The 11,177-nt window shown below is 31.9% G+C and overlaps 5 protein-coding genes across 5 annotated transcripts; 2 read left to right on the forward strand and 3 right to left on the reverse strand.

The window, feature by feature from the left end:
- Positions 1–2,699: 2,699 nt before the first annotated feature.
- MONOS_9848 (putative Alanyl dipeptidyl peptidase) lies at positions 2,700–5,659 on the reverse strand (the record flags this gene model as incomplete). Its single annotated transcript, XM_067880384.1, has 4 exons — positions 2,700–3,375; positions 3,435–4,868; positions 4,947–5,493; positions 5,543–5,659. The coding sequence occupies 3 exons, from the start codon at positions 5,657–5,659 to the stop codon at positions 3,457–3,459; spliced, it is 2,076 nt and encodes a 691-aa protein (XP_067721516.1). The 3' UTR covers positions 2,700–3,375; positions 3,435–3,456.
- A 167-nt stretch (positions 5,660–5,826) lies between these two features.
- On the forward strand, positions 5,827–7,267 carry MONOS_9847 (putative Ubiquitin-conjugating enzyme E2). The gene is made up of 8 exons (XM_067880383.1): positions 5,827–5,869; positions 5,928–6,009; positions 6,092–6,108; positions 6,222–6,276; positions 6,351–6,364; positions 6,425–6,539; positions 6,617–6,658; positions 6,753–7,267. Exons 1-8 carry the CDS (start codon positions 5,846–5,848, stop codon positions 6,851–6,853), a joined length of 450 nt encoding a protein of 149 aa, XP_067721517.1. The 5' UTR covers positions 5,827–5,845; the 3' UTR covers positions 6,854–7,267.
- A 67-nt stretch (positions 7,268–7,334) lies between these two features.
- On the reverse strand, positions 7,335–8,175 carry MONOS_9846 (synaptobrevin YKT6). The gene is made up of 3 exons (XM_067880382.1): positions 7,999–8,175; positions 7,688–7,928; positions 7,335–7,598 (listed from the first exon to the last, which is right to left on the reverse strand). Exons 1-3 carry the CDS (start codon positions 8,144–8,146, stop codon positions 7,424–7,426), a joined length of 564 nt encoding a protein of 187 aa, XP_067721518.1. The 5' UTR covers positions 8,147–8,175; the 3' UTR covers positions 7,335–7,423.
- Positions 8,176–8,258: 83 nt separating this feature from the next.
- On the forward strand, positions 8,259–10,264 carry MONOS_9845 (Adaptor protein complex 4 (AP-4), mu subunitB). The gene has a single exon (XM_067880381.1). The coding sequence runs from the start codon at positions 8,341–8,343 to the stop codon at positions 9,688–9,690; it is 1,350 nt and encodes a 449-aa protein (XP_067721519.1). The 5' UTR covers positions 8,259–8,340; the 3' UTR covers positions 9,691–10,264.
- Positions 10,254–11,064, reverse strand: MONOS_9844 (putative Ubiquitin-conjugating enzyme family protein). The gene is made up of 4 exons (XM_067880380.1): positions 11,020–11,064; positions 10,799–10,920; positions 10,562–10,729; positions 10,254–10,493 (listed from the first exon to the last, which is right to left on the reverse strand). The coding sequence occupies exons 1-4, from the start codon at positions 11,024–11,026 to the stop codon at positions 10,359–10,361; spliced, it is 432 nt and encodes a 143-aa protein (XP_067721520.1). The 5' UTR covers positions 11,027–11,064; the 3' UTR covers positions 10,254–10,358.
- Positions 11,065–11,177: the final 113 nt, after the last annotated feature.

Genomic DNA, 11,177 nt, shown 5'->3' on the forward strand with positions numbered 1-11,177 from the left:
GTGAAGGTGTTCTGTTTTGGTTAAATGAAAATTGATTTCAAAATATGTTCTTCAATAAATTAACGAAGTTCAAAAAGTCAGAAAAATGAAAGTGTTGTTTTTTTCAACAACTGAATGATTTTTTCATCTTCATTTTAAAAATAAATAAGAAATTTTGAAATTTTTTCATAGATATTTTTTTAATAAATTATATTTCTTTTGTTGAATCTTGAAAATGTTTTGAAGATGATAATAAAACATTATTGCAATGAAAAAAAAATTAAATAAAATAAAAAATGAAAAAAAAATATATAAATAAAAATAAAAATAAAACAAAACAAAACAAAATAAAATAAACCGATTAAAAATGAAAAGAAAAAGAAAGAAAGAAAATAAATTTGACTTTGCATTATTTATTTATTTATTTATTTATTTTCATTGAACGAAAATTTGTTTTTTGAAATTTGCTGAAATTCAAAAAAATATTTTTTCCCCATGCAATGAATTACTTGTTTTGAAAATGTTGAAGTGATATTAAAAAATTCTCTTTGAAACATGATAAAAATATGAGGTGAGAAAAGATAAAACCAAAACATTTTTGAAAAATCCATCAACACATTTTTTGTCTAAAAAAAGAAGAAAAGAATGAATGAAAAAAGGAAACAGGTGAATAAAAATTCCTTGTCTTTTTTAAAATATTTCGCGATGATAATTATTGCAATGATTTTCAAAAAGGTTGTGTCCAGTTTTTCACGTTGAAATGAACGGTTTTTTTTATCAACTTATGAAAAAATACTGTCAAATTGGTTGTTATCGTCTTATCTTGAACACCTTATTGTGAAAATCCAATTGAAATTCAATTCGAAGTCACAAAACAAATAACTTAAAATTTGACGGATATTTCAAATGACTAATTTTGAAAAACGTTATTTATCAGTGAAAATTTTCATGAGTGCAGATTTCTTTCTGAAAGCAAAAAATTCAGTTATTTTAATAAATGGTTCAATTTTTGAAATTTCAACATTTTGTGGATGTTGATTTTTCAAAAATTTTAAATTTTTTCAAAGAAAAAAAATTCAAAAAAGAAAAAGTCTGATAATAGTTTGGAAAACAAATGTTTAAACTATAATGAAGATTAAGTTATCTTTTATAAACTCTTTGACATTTCAGCGCACATTAATTTATAAAAAAAACTTGTATTTTTGAACAAATTTTTTTTTATGAAAAAAAATACAATTCACAAAAATTCAAGAATGACGATATAATGAATTTGTTTCGATGAATTCTATCGAAATCATTTTTTTTTCACAGTCATTAAGTTGAATGTTAACTCACACATGTTCTTCAATTGAAGTTCATTAAAAATTCGTTGGATATTGGAACTGGTATGTTTTCATTGAATGGATAAATAGAACCAATCGCAATCTCTTCATGATTGGAAGTGTTAAAAAAACAATTGAATTCAATAAATTTCAATGAACAAGAAAATATGATAGATACTGAAGAAAAAAGCAAATGTGGATATTTCGAGAAATTGAAAGAAATGAAGATAAGAAAATAACAAAAAGAAAATTTATTTTTATTGTTCCTGACCGAAGCGCCAAAGCACTTGTTCTAATAAAAATGTGGAAAAATATTTCACTTGTGGGAAAATACGAACTTTCAAGCATTTTTTGCACAAGGCATTGAAAAATTGCTTCGCTCAAAATTTTATTTTTCTTTTGAAGAATCCAGAATAAATTTGATTTTCATGTCCATAAACAGGCATCGTTGAAATAAAAATAAAATGTATTGTGAAATTTCACGAACGTCAATAAATAAGACCATTTTTATTGTGTTTTTTGATATGAAAAAGTTAATGAAAAGTGCATAATTTTTCATTGACTTATTGAGAACTAAAAACATAATAAAAATGGGTCGATTTTTTATAATTCCTGAAATGACACAACTCCTGATGTTTTTATTTCAATGATGCCTGTTAAAAATATGAAAATCAACTTTATTTTGAAATCTGAGAAACTGAAACAAAGTTATGAGTGAAGAAATTTTTCTATGCATTGTGCAAAAAAGGCTTGAAAGTCCGTATTTTCACTCAAATCTCATATCCATCCAGGAACTGCAATAATGAGCGATGAATGGTGTGCGTACAGTGGATTGATGGATCATGGTTGCATTCATCAAACAGTGAATCATTCAAAAAAATTTTGTGGATCCAATTACACAGGCATGCACAAATACAGTGGAAGGAATGTGGTCACATCTGAGATCTTTTTTTCCAAGACATGGCATAAGAGAGAAATATATTGGAGACTATCTTTCTTTTTGGATGGTTAAAAAAAACGGTGAAAGTTTCTTTTATGGATATTGTGGGATATATCGTCTATGGAAGAGAAAATGAGAGAGAAATCATTGAAGAAGAAGATGAAATCGAAAATGATGTTCCTGATATAGACGACATAGATGATATTTCTGTTCCAGAAGATGACAATACTTCAAGCGATGATATTTCTGATGGAGTAAATGCATCAAATTGGAGCGAAGATTAATAAATTTTTTATTCATTTTTATCATGACCCAAAAAAATATTTTTTTATTGAATTTTTATTTTTCTTTTTTTTTTTCAAATCATCAATTTCCTATTCGTTAAACATGAAAATAATGAAATAACATGTGTATTCAAAAAGTTTGATAATATTAAAAATGAAAAAATTTCACTTCGATATAAGTCCCATCTTGCCGCTTTTCTTAAATTCATATCATTAAGACAAAACTTTGATAAAAAGTGGAAAAAAAGAATAACTTCAAAAAGGATCAACTATAAGATAAATCAAAAAGTTACGTTCACTTTGACTTTCTCACAAATTATCTTTAAAGTGCACAAATGCAAGTTGTATTTCATTTGTGAAATGGCAGCAAAAGAACATGAAATGCTTCTCTCGGACAACGCATCAATACAATCAATTTATGATTTTTGAACAGAGTGATGAAGATTAAAAAAATTCACGTTGTCAAAATAGTTTGTGAAAAAAAAAAAAACTCCTCTTAGAAATAAAAGAAAAAATATTAATAAAAATTTAGAAAATTCAAATGCAAAAAGAATAAAGAAAGAGAAAAGAAAGAAAAAGAAGATTTCAATAGTTGGTAGTCTTCAGTTTATGGAAAATATAAAATTTGAGAAAATTGAAAGAATAATAAGAAATCTCTTTCACCGTTAAGAAAGATAACATTTCCAGATGAACAAGAAAGAATATAACAAAATAATCATAATGTCCAACACTAACAATTTATTTGCTTTCTACATTTTTTTATAATCCCACTCTTCAAATTACCACAACTGACTCCTTTGAACGGTTATTGTTTAACCTACTCTTGTTGCTTCTTCCTTGATTCCCTCCTCTGAATAAAATGAATTTTGATAAAATTTAAAGACAATAAAAACAAAACAGCATTCATACTTATATATTTGCTGAAGAAAATCTAAACGTAGTGTTTCAACCACGCGATGCATTCCTTATGCCACCTAACCGAGTTTTGCGGTCTTAACACCCAATGATTCTCTGATGGGAAGTATACAAGACGAGATGGCACTCCTTTTCCCTGAAGCACATGGAAAAGTGATATGCCTTGCGATAGCGGCACACGAAAGTCAACTCCTCCGTGAATAACCAACATTGGCGTCTTGAAAGCACCACCAGTGTTAACCTCTTCTGCAGGGTTGTAATGCTTGTCCTTGTAGCCTTTTTCCCAGGGTGCACCTAGATGCTCAGACTCGAAAAAGTACAGCTCATCAGTCTCGTGATAAAACGATGGAAGGTCAAACAGCCCGTCATGGCAGATTATCGCCTTGTAGTCTGTGTTGTGCGTCTGCAGCCAGTTCATCATGTATCCTCCATACGACGCTCCCATAGCAGCTACTCTGTCTGGATCCAATAAATACGCTTTCTCCTTCAAAATAAACGCTTTCCCTTTGTTAATATCTTCATGAGGCCACGATCCCCATCTTCCAATGATTGAGTCAGTGAATTCTTGACCGTATGAATCGCTACCGTGGAAGTTAGGTGCAAATATCGCATAACCCTGGTGCACCAGCGTTTGAGGATTCCATCTATCGCTCCAATCGTCAGTCCACCCATTTTCTGGGCCACCATGGATGTACATAATTAACGGCCACTTTTGGGCTGATGGCTCTGCATTGTACACAGTCGAGTGAAGCGGCGGAATGAAGAAGCCATGTATCTGGTCGTTATTGGCCCCTTCGTACCACAGCTCTTGACACGGAATGAGAGGATACAGCTTCTGGAACACTTCTTCATTAAAGAAGGTAAGTTGTGTAGCCTCTTTCTGACCAGCTTCTGCAATCTTCATAATGTACAGCTGAGGATCTTTATGGAAAAGAGACTTTCTGAACAATATCTCTTCCGTTGGAAGAACGAAAAAGCCTTCGCAGCAGCGCATATTCATTGAGCTAATCTGTTCCCCAGTGTTTGCATCAAAGAACACAACATCACTTGTACCCCTGATGCGAGATGATGCCATGATAACATCCTTCTTATGTACTGACCACTGGATGCTATCAACAGAATATTCAAAGTCGTTGTTCAAAACATTGCGATTATCACCGTCCCTCGAATACTTTATGATCTGCTGTTGATCTGATTCACAATTTTCCTTTTTCGTTCCCTTGTAGATGATAAACTTCCAATCTTCCTCAGGTTCAAATACTGGGCATGTATTCATTGCATCTCCAGTGGAAATCAACTTTTCCTTCTTTGTTGTCAAATCAAACAAATAAACTTTCTTTTTTAAAGTCCAAGCTTGATCCTTTCCGGTTTGAGTTGTATATGCAATCCACTTACAATCTTGTGATATGTCGTATTCTTCATTTCCACCTGGAAAAATTAAAATCAAAATAAGTACAAAATGGTCAAAGTTTAAAAATACTCTTTTTTGCAATTAATAATTCAAACCAAATGGCTCAGATGGGCAATGACCATTTTTGTCCGACATGATGTCAACAGGTTCTCCATCAAAGGTATAAACATAATCAGAGTTGGGATCAACTTTAATTGTCTGAGAGAACAAATGATTCCACTTTGTTGATTCCCAATCTCCCCAATGATATACAAATAATTCATCAAAAACCATTTTGTTGTACGGATATACTTTAGCATCAATTTCTGCGGTTTTCTGCATGGTTTCTCCCAAATAAACATAAGCTGAGAAAGCCAATAAGGTTCCTTTTGAGCCCCATTTATAGCTTCCAACATCGACTGGAAAAGTCATTGCTTTTGTATACGATTTCTTCTCAATATTGTAAAGGCAAAATGTACACTTGTTCTCAATTGTTGCCAAGAAAGAGATAATTTTGTTGCTTGGAGTCCACTGAAGATTGTTTATTGGAAAGCAGTCAAGCTCAAGTTTTTCTTGTTTAGCATCAAAAATATTGTGAAGGTATAATGAATGCGTATATTCGCCTGTTTCCAATGACAATTTGCGAGTGGTATAAGCAGCATACTACACAAAAATAAAGTTCAAAACAAATATAATTCTACAAAAAATAAACCTTTCCATCTGGGCTTACTGTAAATTCACGCAATTTTTCTAGTTGAACATTAACTTCAGCCGTAAAAATTCCAAGCTCGGCATTCAAGATCGGCAAAAGCACAAAAGCGAGGAACATTATAATCAAAACATGGTTATGATCAGTAAAATTTCAAAAACTCGCATAAAATACTTTTATGTGTATAATAAACTTGAAACATATTCTCTATTGAATAAATTCACATATTGTCACAAAAATTTGTGATTTTTAGTATTGTATAACGATCATTGTGATCTATCCCCAAAACACTGTTCACTTCTTTTAATGGCACAGCGTCGTATTCAGAAGGTCTTTTCTTTATAAATATAATCTTTTTTGAAATTTTAACATCAAAAATATGATTTAGGAATTATTAGATTTAAAGAAGGACCCTCCGGTTAATTGCAGCGCTGGTCCAGTTTCTGAGACTGATTTATTCCATTGGCAAGGTACAGAGTTTCTATTTTAATGAATTATATGCATAATTATATTCATTATTTGATATTTTTTATGCGATTGTATGCTGATCAGCAACTATCATGGGCCCAGTTTGCTCTTTTATTTTGACAAGCATATTTTTAATGATCATTCGCATTTTAATTTTCGTAATTTATGAACTTTTCTTTGACAAATTGCACGAAATATGCACGGATTAAATTAGTCTGACAGTCCATTTCAAGGAGGAATATTCTTTCTTGACATACAATTTCCAACAGGTTTTATTTGTACTTATTTGAAGCAGTTGTTGAATTCTTCCTATTTTTAAATATCAATGTTTCACAATTTGAAGATTATCCATTCAAGGTTTATTTATTTATTTATTTATTTTTTAATTCGATAAACGAAACTTCATAATTTTTACAGCCACCAAAGTGCAGATTTATAACAAAAGTATTTCATCCAAACATTAATTCATCCGGATCTATCTGCCTTGATATATTAAAAGATCAATGGTCGCCTGCACTCACCATTTCGAAAGGTTTATATTTATTTGGAGTGAAAAAAGAATATATTAGTAATAAATTCAAAAATATTTTCTTGCTTGATTTACGATAGTTCTTCTTTCAATTTGCTCGTTGCTGACCGATCCGAATCCAGGTTTGATATTGCAATAATTGAACAACTTTACTATTTTTTTGCTTTCATTTATAATTTATTGAATAATTATTGGATATATTTTGAAAAACAACAGATGATCCACTGGCACCAGACGTTGCACATATGCTAAATACAGATAAAAAACGATATGAAGCGACTGCACGGGAATGGACCCGCAAATATGCAATGGGTTAAACATTACATCTTATCATTTCATTCGTTAAGGGAAGTGATGCAAAGCTGAGAGAAAAAGAAAGAATAAGTCAGAGAAAAATTACATTGTTTACGCAGAATTTTGGTGGATGTTAAGCAAATGATTTTTTGAAAAGTTGCATTTTATGTTTAATATATTTTTTTGCGAGGAATAGTTGAAAATAGAAAGAAAGCTGCTTGTCTTATGATTGTTTTCACTGAAATTGGAAGTACACTTTCAGATTCGTATTTCTCAATGATTTCATTTGGAGATAATTTGTTTGATATCCTTTCTTTGCTATTTTTACTATCACAACAACTTCATCACTTCCTTTGAAATATTCAAGTAATTTCTTTGATTTTTTCCCAGAACAATGTTTGGCACAATTTTCATAATAGCAACATTCCATTACCACATATAAAATGTTAATTAAATAAAACATAATAAAAGATAAAAAGATAATAAAAACTATAAACTCACTCAAAAGAAGAAAACAAATGTATCTGCAAAGAAATGACAATGTGAAATGCGCTTTGATAAATAACTTAAAACTTCACAAAGCCTCACTATTTTTAACAACATCCATTTAACTTCTTTGCTCTCTTGTAAAACTGTTTACTCGAATCATTAAGAGCTGCTGACCTTTCCACCAAATCATCAATTTTTTCTCCTCGTTCAAGAACTTTATCTATATTTTCAACCATGACAGCCTTAACTGCATCAATTTCCCTTTGAAGTCGGAGTATTCTGAAAAACATGAAAAATGATGCAAAACAAAAAAACAACAACATATTGTAAAGTTTCAACGTAACAAAATAAAATTGCTAAGATCACACTTGTCCGCTTCAGCTGGATTTTGCAGTCGCTTTATTTCAGAAGTTAGATCAATCGTAGCTGCCTTCTGAAGAAGTCCTAGCGAAGATGAAATTCCGCTTTGCGTCGGATAAGATACATCTGTAACTGTACATGCTGCTCTACCATCAGATTTTACAACCACATGAAACACATGTTGGATATCTGGATAATTTAATGAACGCATTCCTCCAGGTGCAACTTTTCCGCAAAGGACTCTAATTGCTTTTTTTAAATACATAAGAAATATTTTTAAAATACAAAAATAGGAAAACACGAAGACATTCATCCATACCCATTTGTATAAGTGATTTGCAGTTTTTCCGTTCAAAAAAAGGAATTGAAGAAAGGTCATATTCATCTTTTGTGATAATAACTTTAGATTCATCAACTATTCGTTCTGAAGCAGGACGAGTGCAAAGTGCAAGTCCAATAACCTTCATATCCTTTAGTTTTTTAGTTCTTAGATCAATGCCCATATTGATACACTTTTATTTTTCTCTCTCTTCTGTCAAACAATATGTTGTCAGAATTATTTCCATTTTTTGTTGAAGTGATCAAATGAGCGATTTCACATGAAATTTGGTATATTTTTTCTTATGACCTATTATGGCTTTGAGATCATACTCCAAATTTGATGATTTCACAGTTTTACATATTAAACGTAAAAGGGGATACACTATTTTACAAAGACTATCGTGGAGATATCCCTCACATTACTTCTGATGATTATTGGCATGAAATGCAATCGACAAAGGGGAAATGTGGACCAATTTTCAACATTGATGGAGTCAATTTTGTTAGCTTATTTGTTAATGATCTATATTTCGTTGTTGCAACAATTTTCAATGGATCTCCAACTTACCTTTTGGAGTTGCTTTCTGCGATTTCACGCAATATTTCAGACTTTTGCGGTTCAACATCTGAATTGACTGTTCGAGAACATTACTCGCTGATTCTTGAATTAGTCGACGAAGTTTTAAATTTTGGTCATGCACAAACAACAAGCACAGACGATATCAAGCCTTTCGTCAAATCTGATTCGTCTGATAAATCTTCGAAAAGTTCTGTTGTTGGAGCTCTCAGCAAACTTCGTTCTTTTCTTCCGCCTTCACTTCTATATGCTGATGACACAACTAGCAGTGAAACAGCTCAAAAATCCATCACAGATGAATCAAACGTTAACAATGTATTTTTAGATCTTTTAGAAACTATTCACGTCACAATTGGAAAGGCAAGAGAAATAATCACATCAGAGGTAACAGGATGCGTCAATCTTAAATCTTATTGTAAAGGAGTTATAGCTACAAAGCTGAGTTTTCTCCAACACATTCTTATGGCAGATACAACGCAAGCTGCACATGCCCTTCCTCATTCAGTTATATTAGATGATGCTTCTTTTCATTCAATTGTTGATGCCGATGCATTTGAAAAAGATAAGTCGCTTCGAATAAGCTCTTTACCCATTGGTGAGACACAACTTATGCAGTATCGCATCTCAAAGAAAGTTACTCTTCCTTTGTCACTTGTTGTGAGCTACAATGAAATAAATCCACACAGAGTTGAGCTACTGCTGAAACTCATCACAGACATTCCGGCGGATGTGGCATGCACGAAGATATGCGTGAAGGTGAAGGTTCCAGCGAGCGTCAGCGGGGTCAATTTTGTGTCTCAATCAGAGGAGTCGTCGAAGAGGAAAGAGATGACTGAATACTCTCTAGGTGACCACGAGGTGGTGTGGATGACAGATCCAATGGAGAAAGACGAGGAACGCGGAATGCTGCTGCGCATCAGCACGGACGACACCATCACACCACTTTTCAGGAAGCAGATGGGTCCGGCAGTGCTCTTCTTTGAGGTGCCTAACTACACTCCATCTACTCTCTCAATGCAATTTGACTCAATTTCCGATGGCAGTCGCTCGTTTAACCCGTCACGTTGGATCAGACGAATGACTTTCAGCGGATCTTGTGTGTTTCGTTTCTGAAGTGTTTATAGCGAAGAGGAGGATTCTGTGAATGCAAATGCGACGAGATTGGGATTATGTTGAACTGTTTAAAGTCTGAGTAATTTTTTATTATTTTTTTAATTTTAGCGACTCAGAACATTTGAAATAACAATTTGCTTTTATGCAGAAAATAAAACTACGAGTTCACAACAATGCTTTGATCGCATTTCTTATCTTTCATCTTCATCATACTCTTCCTTTTTCCTGTTCTTGGGAAAATTATTTCTTTTCCCACATTTTTATCTTTGCTTATCATTCTTACATATCTTCTCTTATTTTATTAGTTTTCAAATTGTTTTGGATCAATTCGTATTCTATTTTTGATTCTCTTTATAACTGCTCTTTACATACTTTAAGATCATATATTTTTACTGTTTATCTCTGTCTTTTTGAAACTTTTCTTTCATTTTTATACAGTAAGAAAACTTTGATCTTCCTGAGTTTTGCTATCATCTCATTACATTCTGTAACTTTATTGAAATACTTTTCTAACTATCCTCCAAACTATCCTTCATGTTCACTTTATTTAAACAAAATGCAAATATTGCAAGAATGATTTATTATTAATTTGTTTTGCCAAAAAATCTCTTCACCAAAAATACTTTTGAGAAAAAATTCTGCCGCTTTCAATTATTCAGTCAATATATTCAATACTTTGCTCCTTCCGGTGGTTGCGATGTTCTTGGGCATGTCTTCATCATATCTGCAATTGCTCGCAAAGTGCCTCTGATAGTGTTGTCAGGTACCCAATTCTTCAAATATGGTAATTTATCTCGAACGACCTACAAAATCATTGGAACATATTAAATTTATTTATCAGAAAATACTACTTATAAATTATTATTCACACCCTTCCAGATCCATCAACGCAAGGAATGTTGATGCGATCAACAAATTGAAAAGTTGGAGGTTCTTTTGGGTAATCTTCTCCACAGTATATCTTCAAATTATAGAATCGTCCAGCAAATTGTGTTGTTTCATTTCCAACTATGCAGCCCACCCAATCATGAAGTTGTGGCTAAAAATATTTATGGAAAGTTTTGAAAATGAAAAAATAAATAAAAACAATGAATTAAATAAAACAAACATCATCTCCATCAACACCAAAAGAAACAGTTGTATGAAAATCACCTCCACCTGTTTTAGCATCTTTTTCTCCAACTTCAAGCTCAGAAAGAAGACGAAAGCTTCTGGGAAGTGCAGTTGATTCTTTCAGAATAAATTTGCAATAAATTGAAAATAATACATGACAATAACATAATTTTAGCATGATTACTTTAAAAATGACATCAAATGAAAATGACATACGCGCCATCAATTTTTAGTTGTAATCAAGAATTACAATAACAAAGTAAGGGCATTTTCATTCATTTTTTATTCCATAACAAAAAATGAACTACGTGCATTAATGTTTCTGTTTTGTTCGATATATTGTGAAATATGAATGAAATCAATTCTGAACGAAC

The sequence above is a fragment of the Monocercomonoides exilis genome (assembly GCF_001643675.1).
Source record: "Monocercomonoides exilis strain PA203 chromosome Unknown scaffold46-794033, whole genome shotgun sequence".
NCBI lineage: Eukaryota > Preaxostyla > Oxymonadida > Polymastigidae > Monocercomonoides > Monocercomonoides exilis.

Excerpts from the sequence above, each read along its gene's own strand:
- MONOS_9844 (XM_067880380.1), bottom strand. Across the intron at positions 10,730-10,798 it reads TTGGTGTTGATGGAGATGAT|CCACAACTTCATGATTGGGT; the intron begins GTTTGTTTTATT and ends AAATATTTTTAG. Across the intron at positions 10,494-10,561 it reads GCGTTGATGGATCTGGAAGG|GTCGTTCGAGATAAATTACC; the intron begins GTGTGAATAATA and ends ATGATTTTGTAG.
- MONOS_9847 (XM_067880383.1), top strand. The coding sequence starts at position 5,846 with ATGGCACAGCGTCGTATTCAGAAG. Across the intron at positions 5,870-5,927 it reads CACAGCGTCGTATTCAGAAG|GAATTATTAGATTTAAAGAA; the intron begins GTCTTTTCTTTA and ends AATATGATTTAG. Across the intron at positions 6,659-6,752 it reads GCTGACCGATCCGAATCCAG|ATGATCCACTGGCACCAGAC; the intron begins GTTTGATATTGC and ends GAAAAACAACAG.
- MONOS_9846 (XM_067880382.1), bottom strand. The coding sequence starts at position 8,146 with ATGAAGGTTATTGGACTTGCACTTTGCACTCGTCCTGCTTCAGAACGA. Across the intron at positions 7,929-7,998 it reads CAAATCACTTATACAAATGG|CAATTAGAGTCCTTTGCGGA; the intron begins GTATGGATGAAT and ends ATTTAAAAAAAG. Across the intron at positions 7,599-7,687 it reads AATCCAGCTGAAGCGGACAA|AATACTCCGACTTCAAAGGG; the intron begins GTGTGATCTTAG and ends CATGTTTTTCAG.
- MONOS_9845 (XM_067880381.1), top strand. The coding sequence starts at position 8,341 with ATGATTTCACAGTTTTACATATTAAACGTAAAAGGGGATACACTATTT.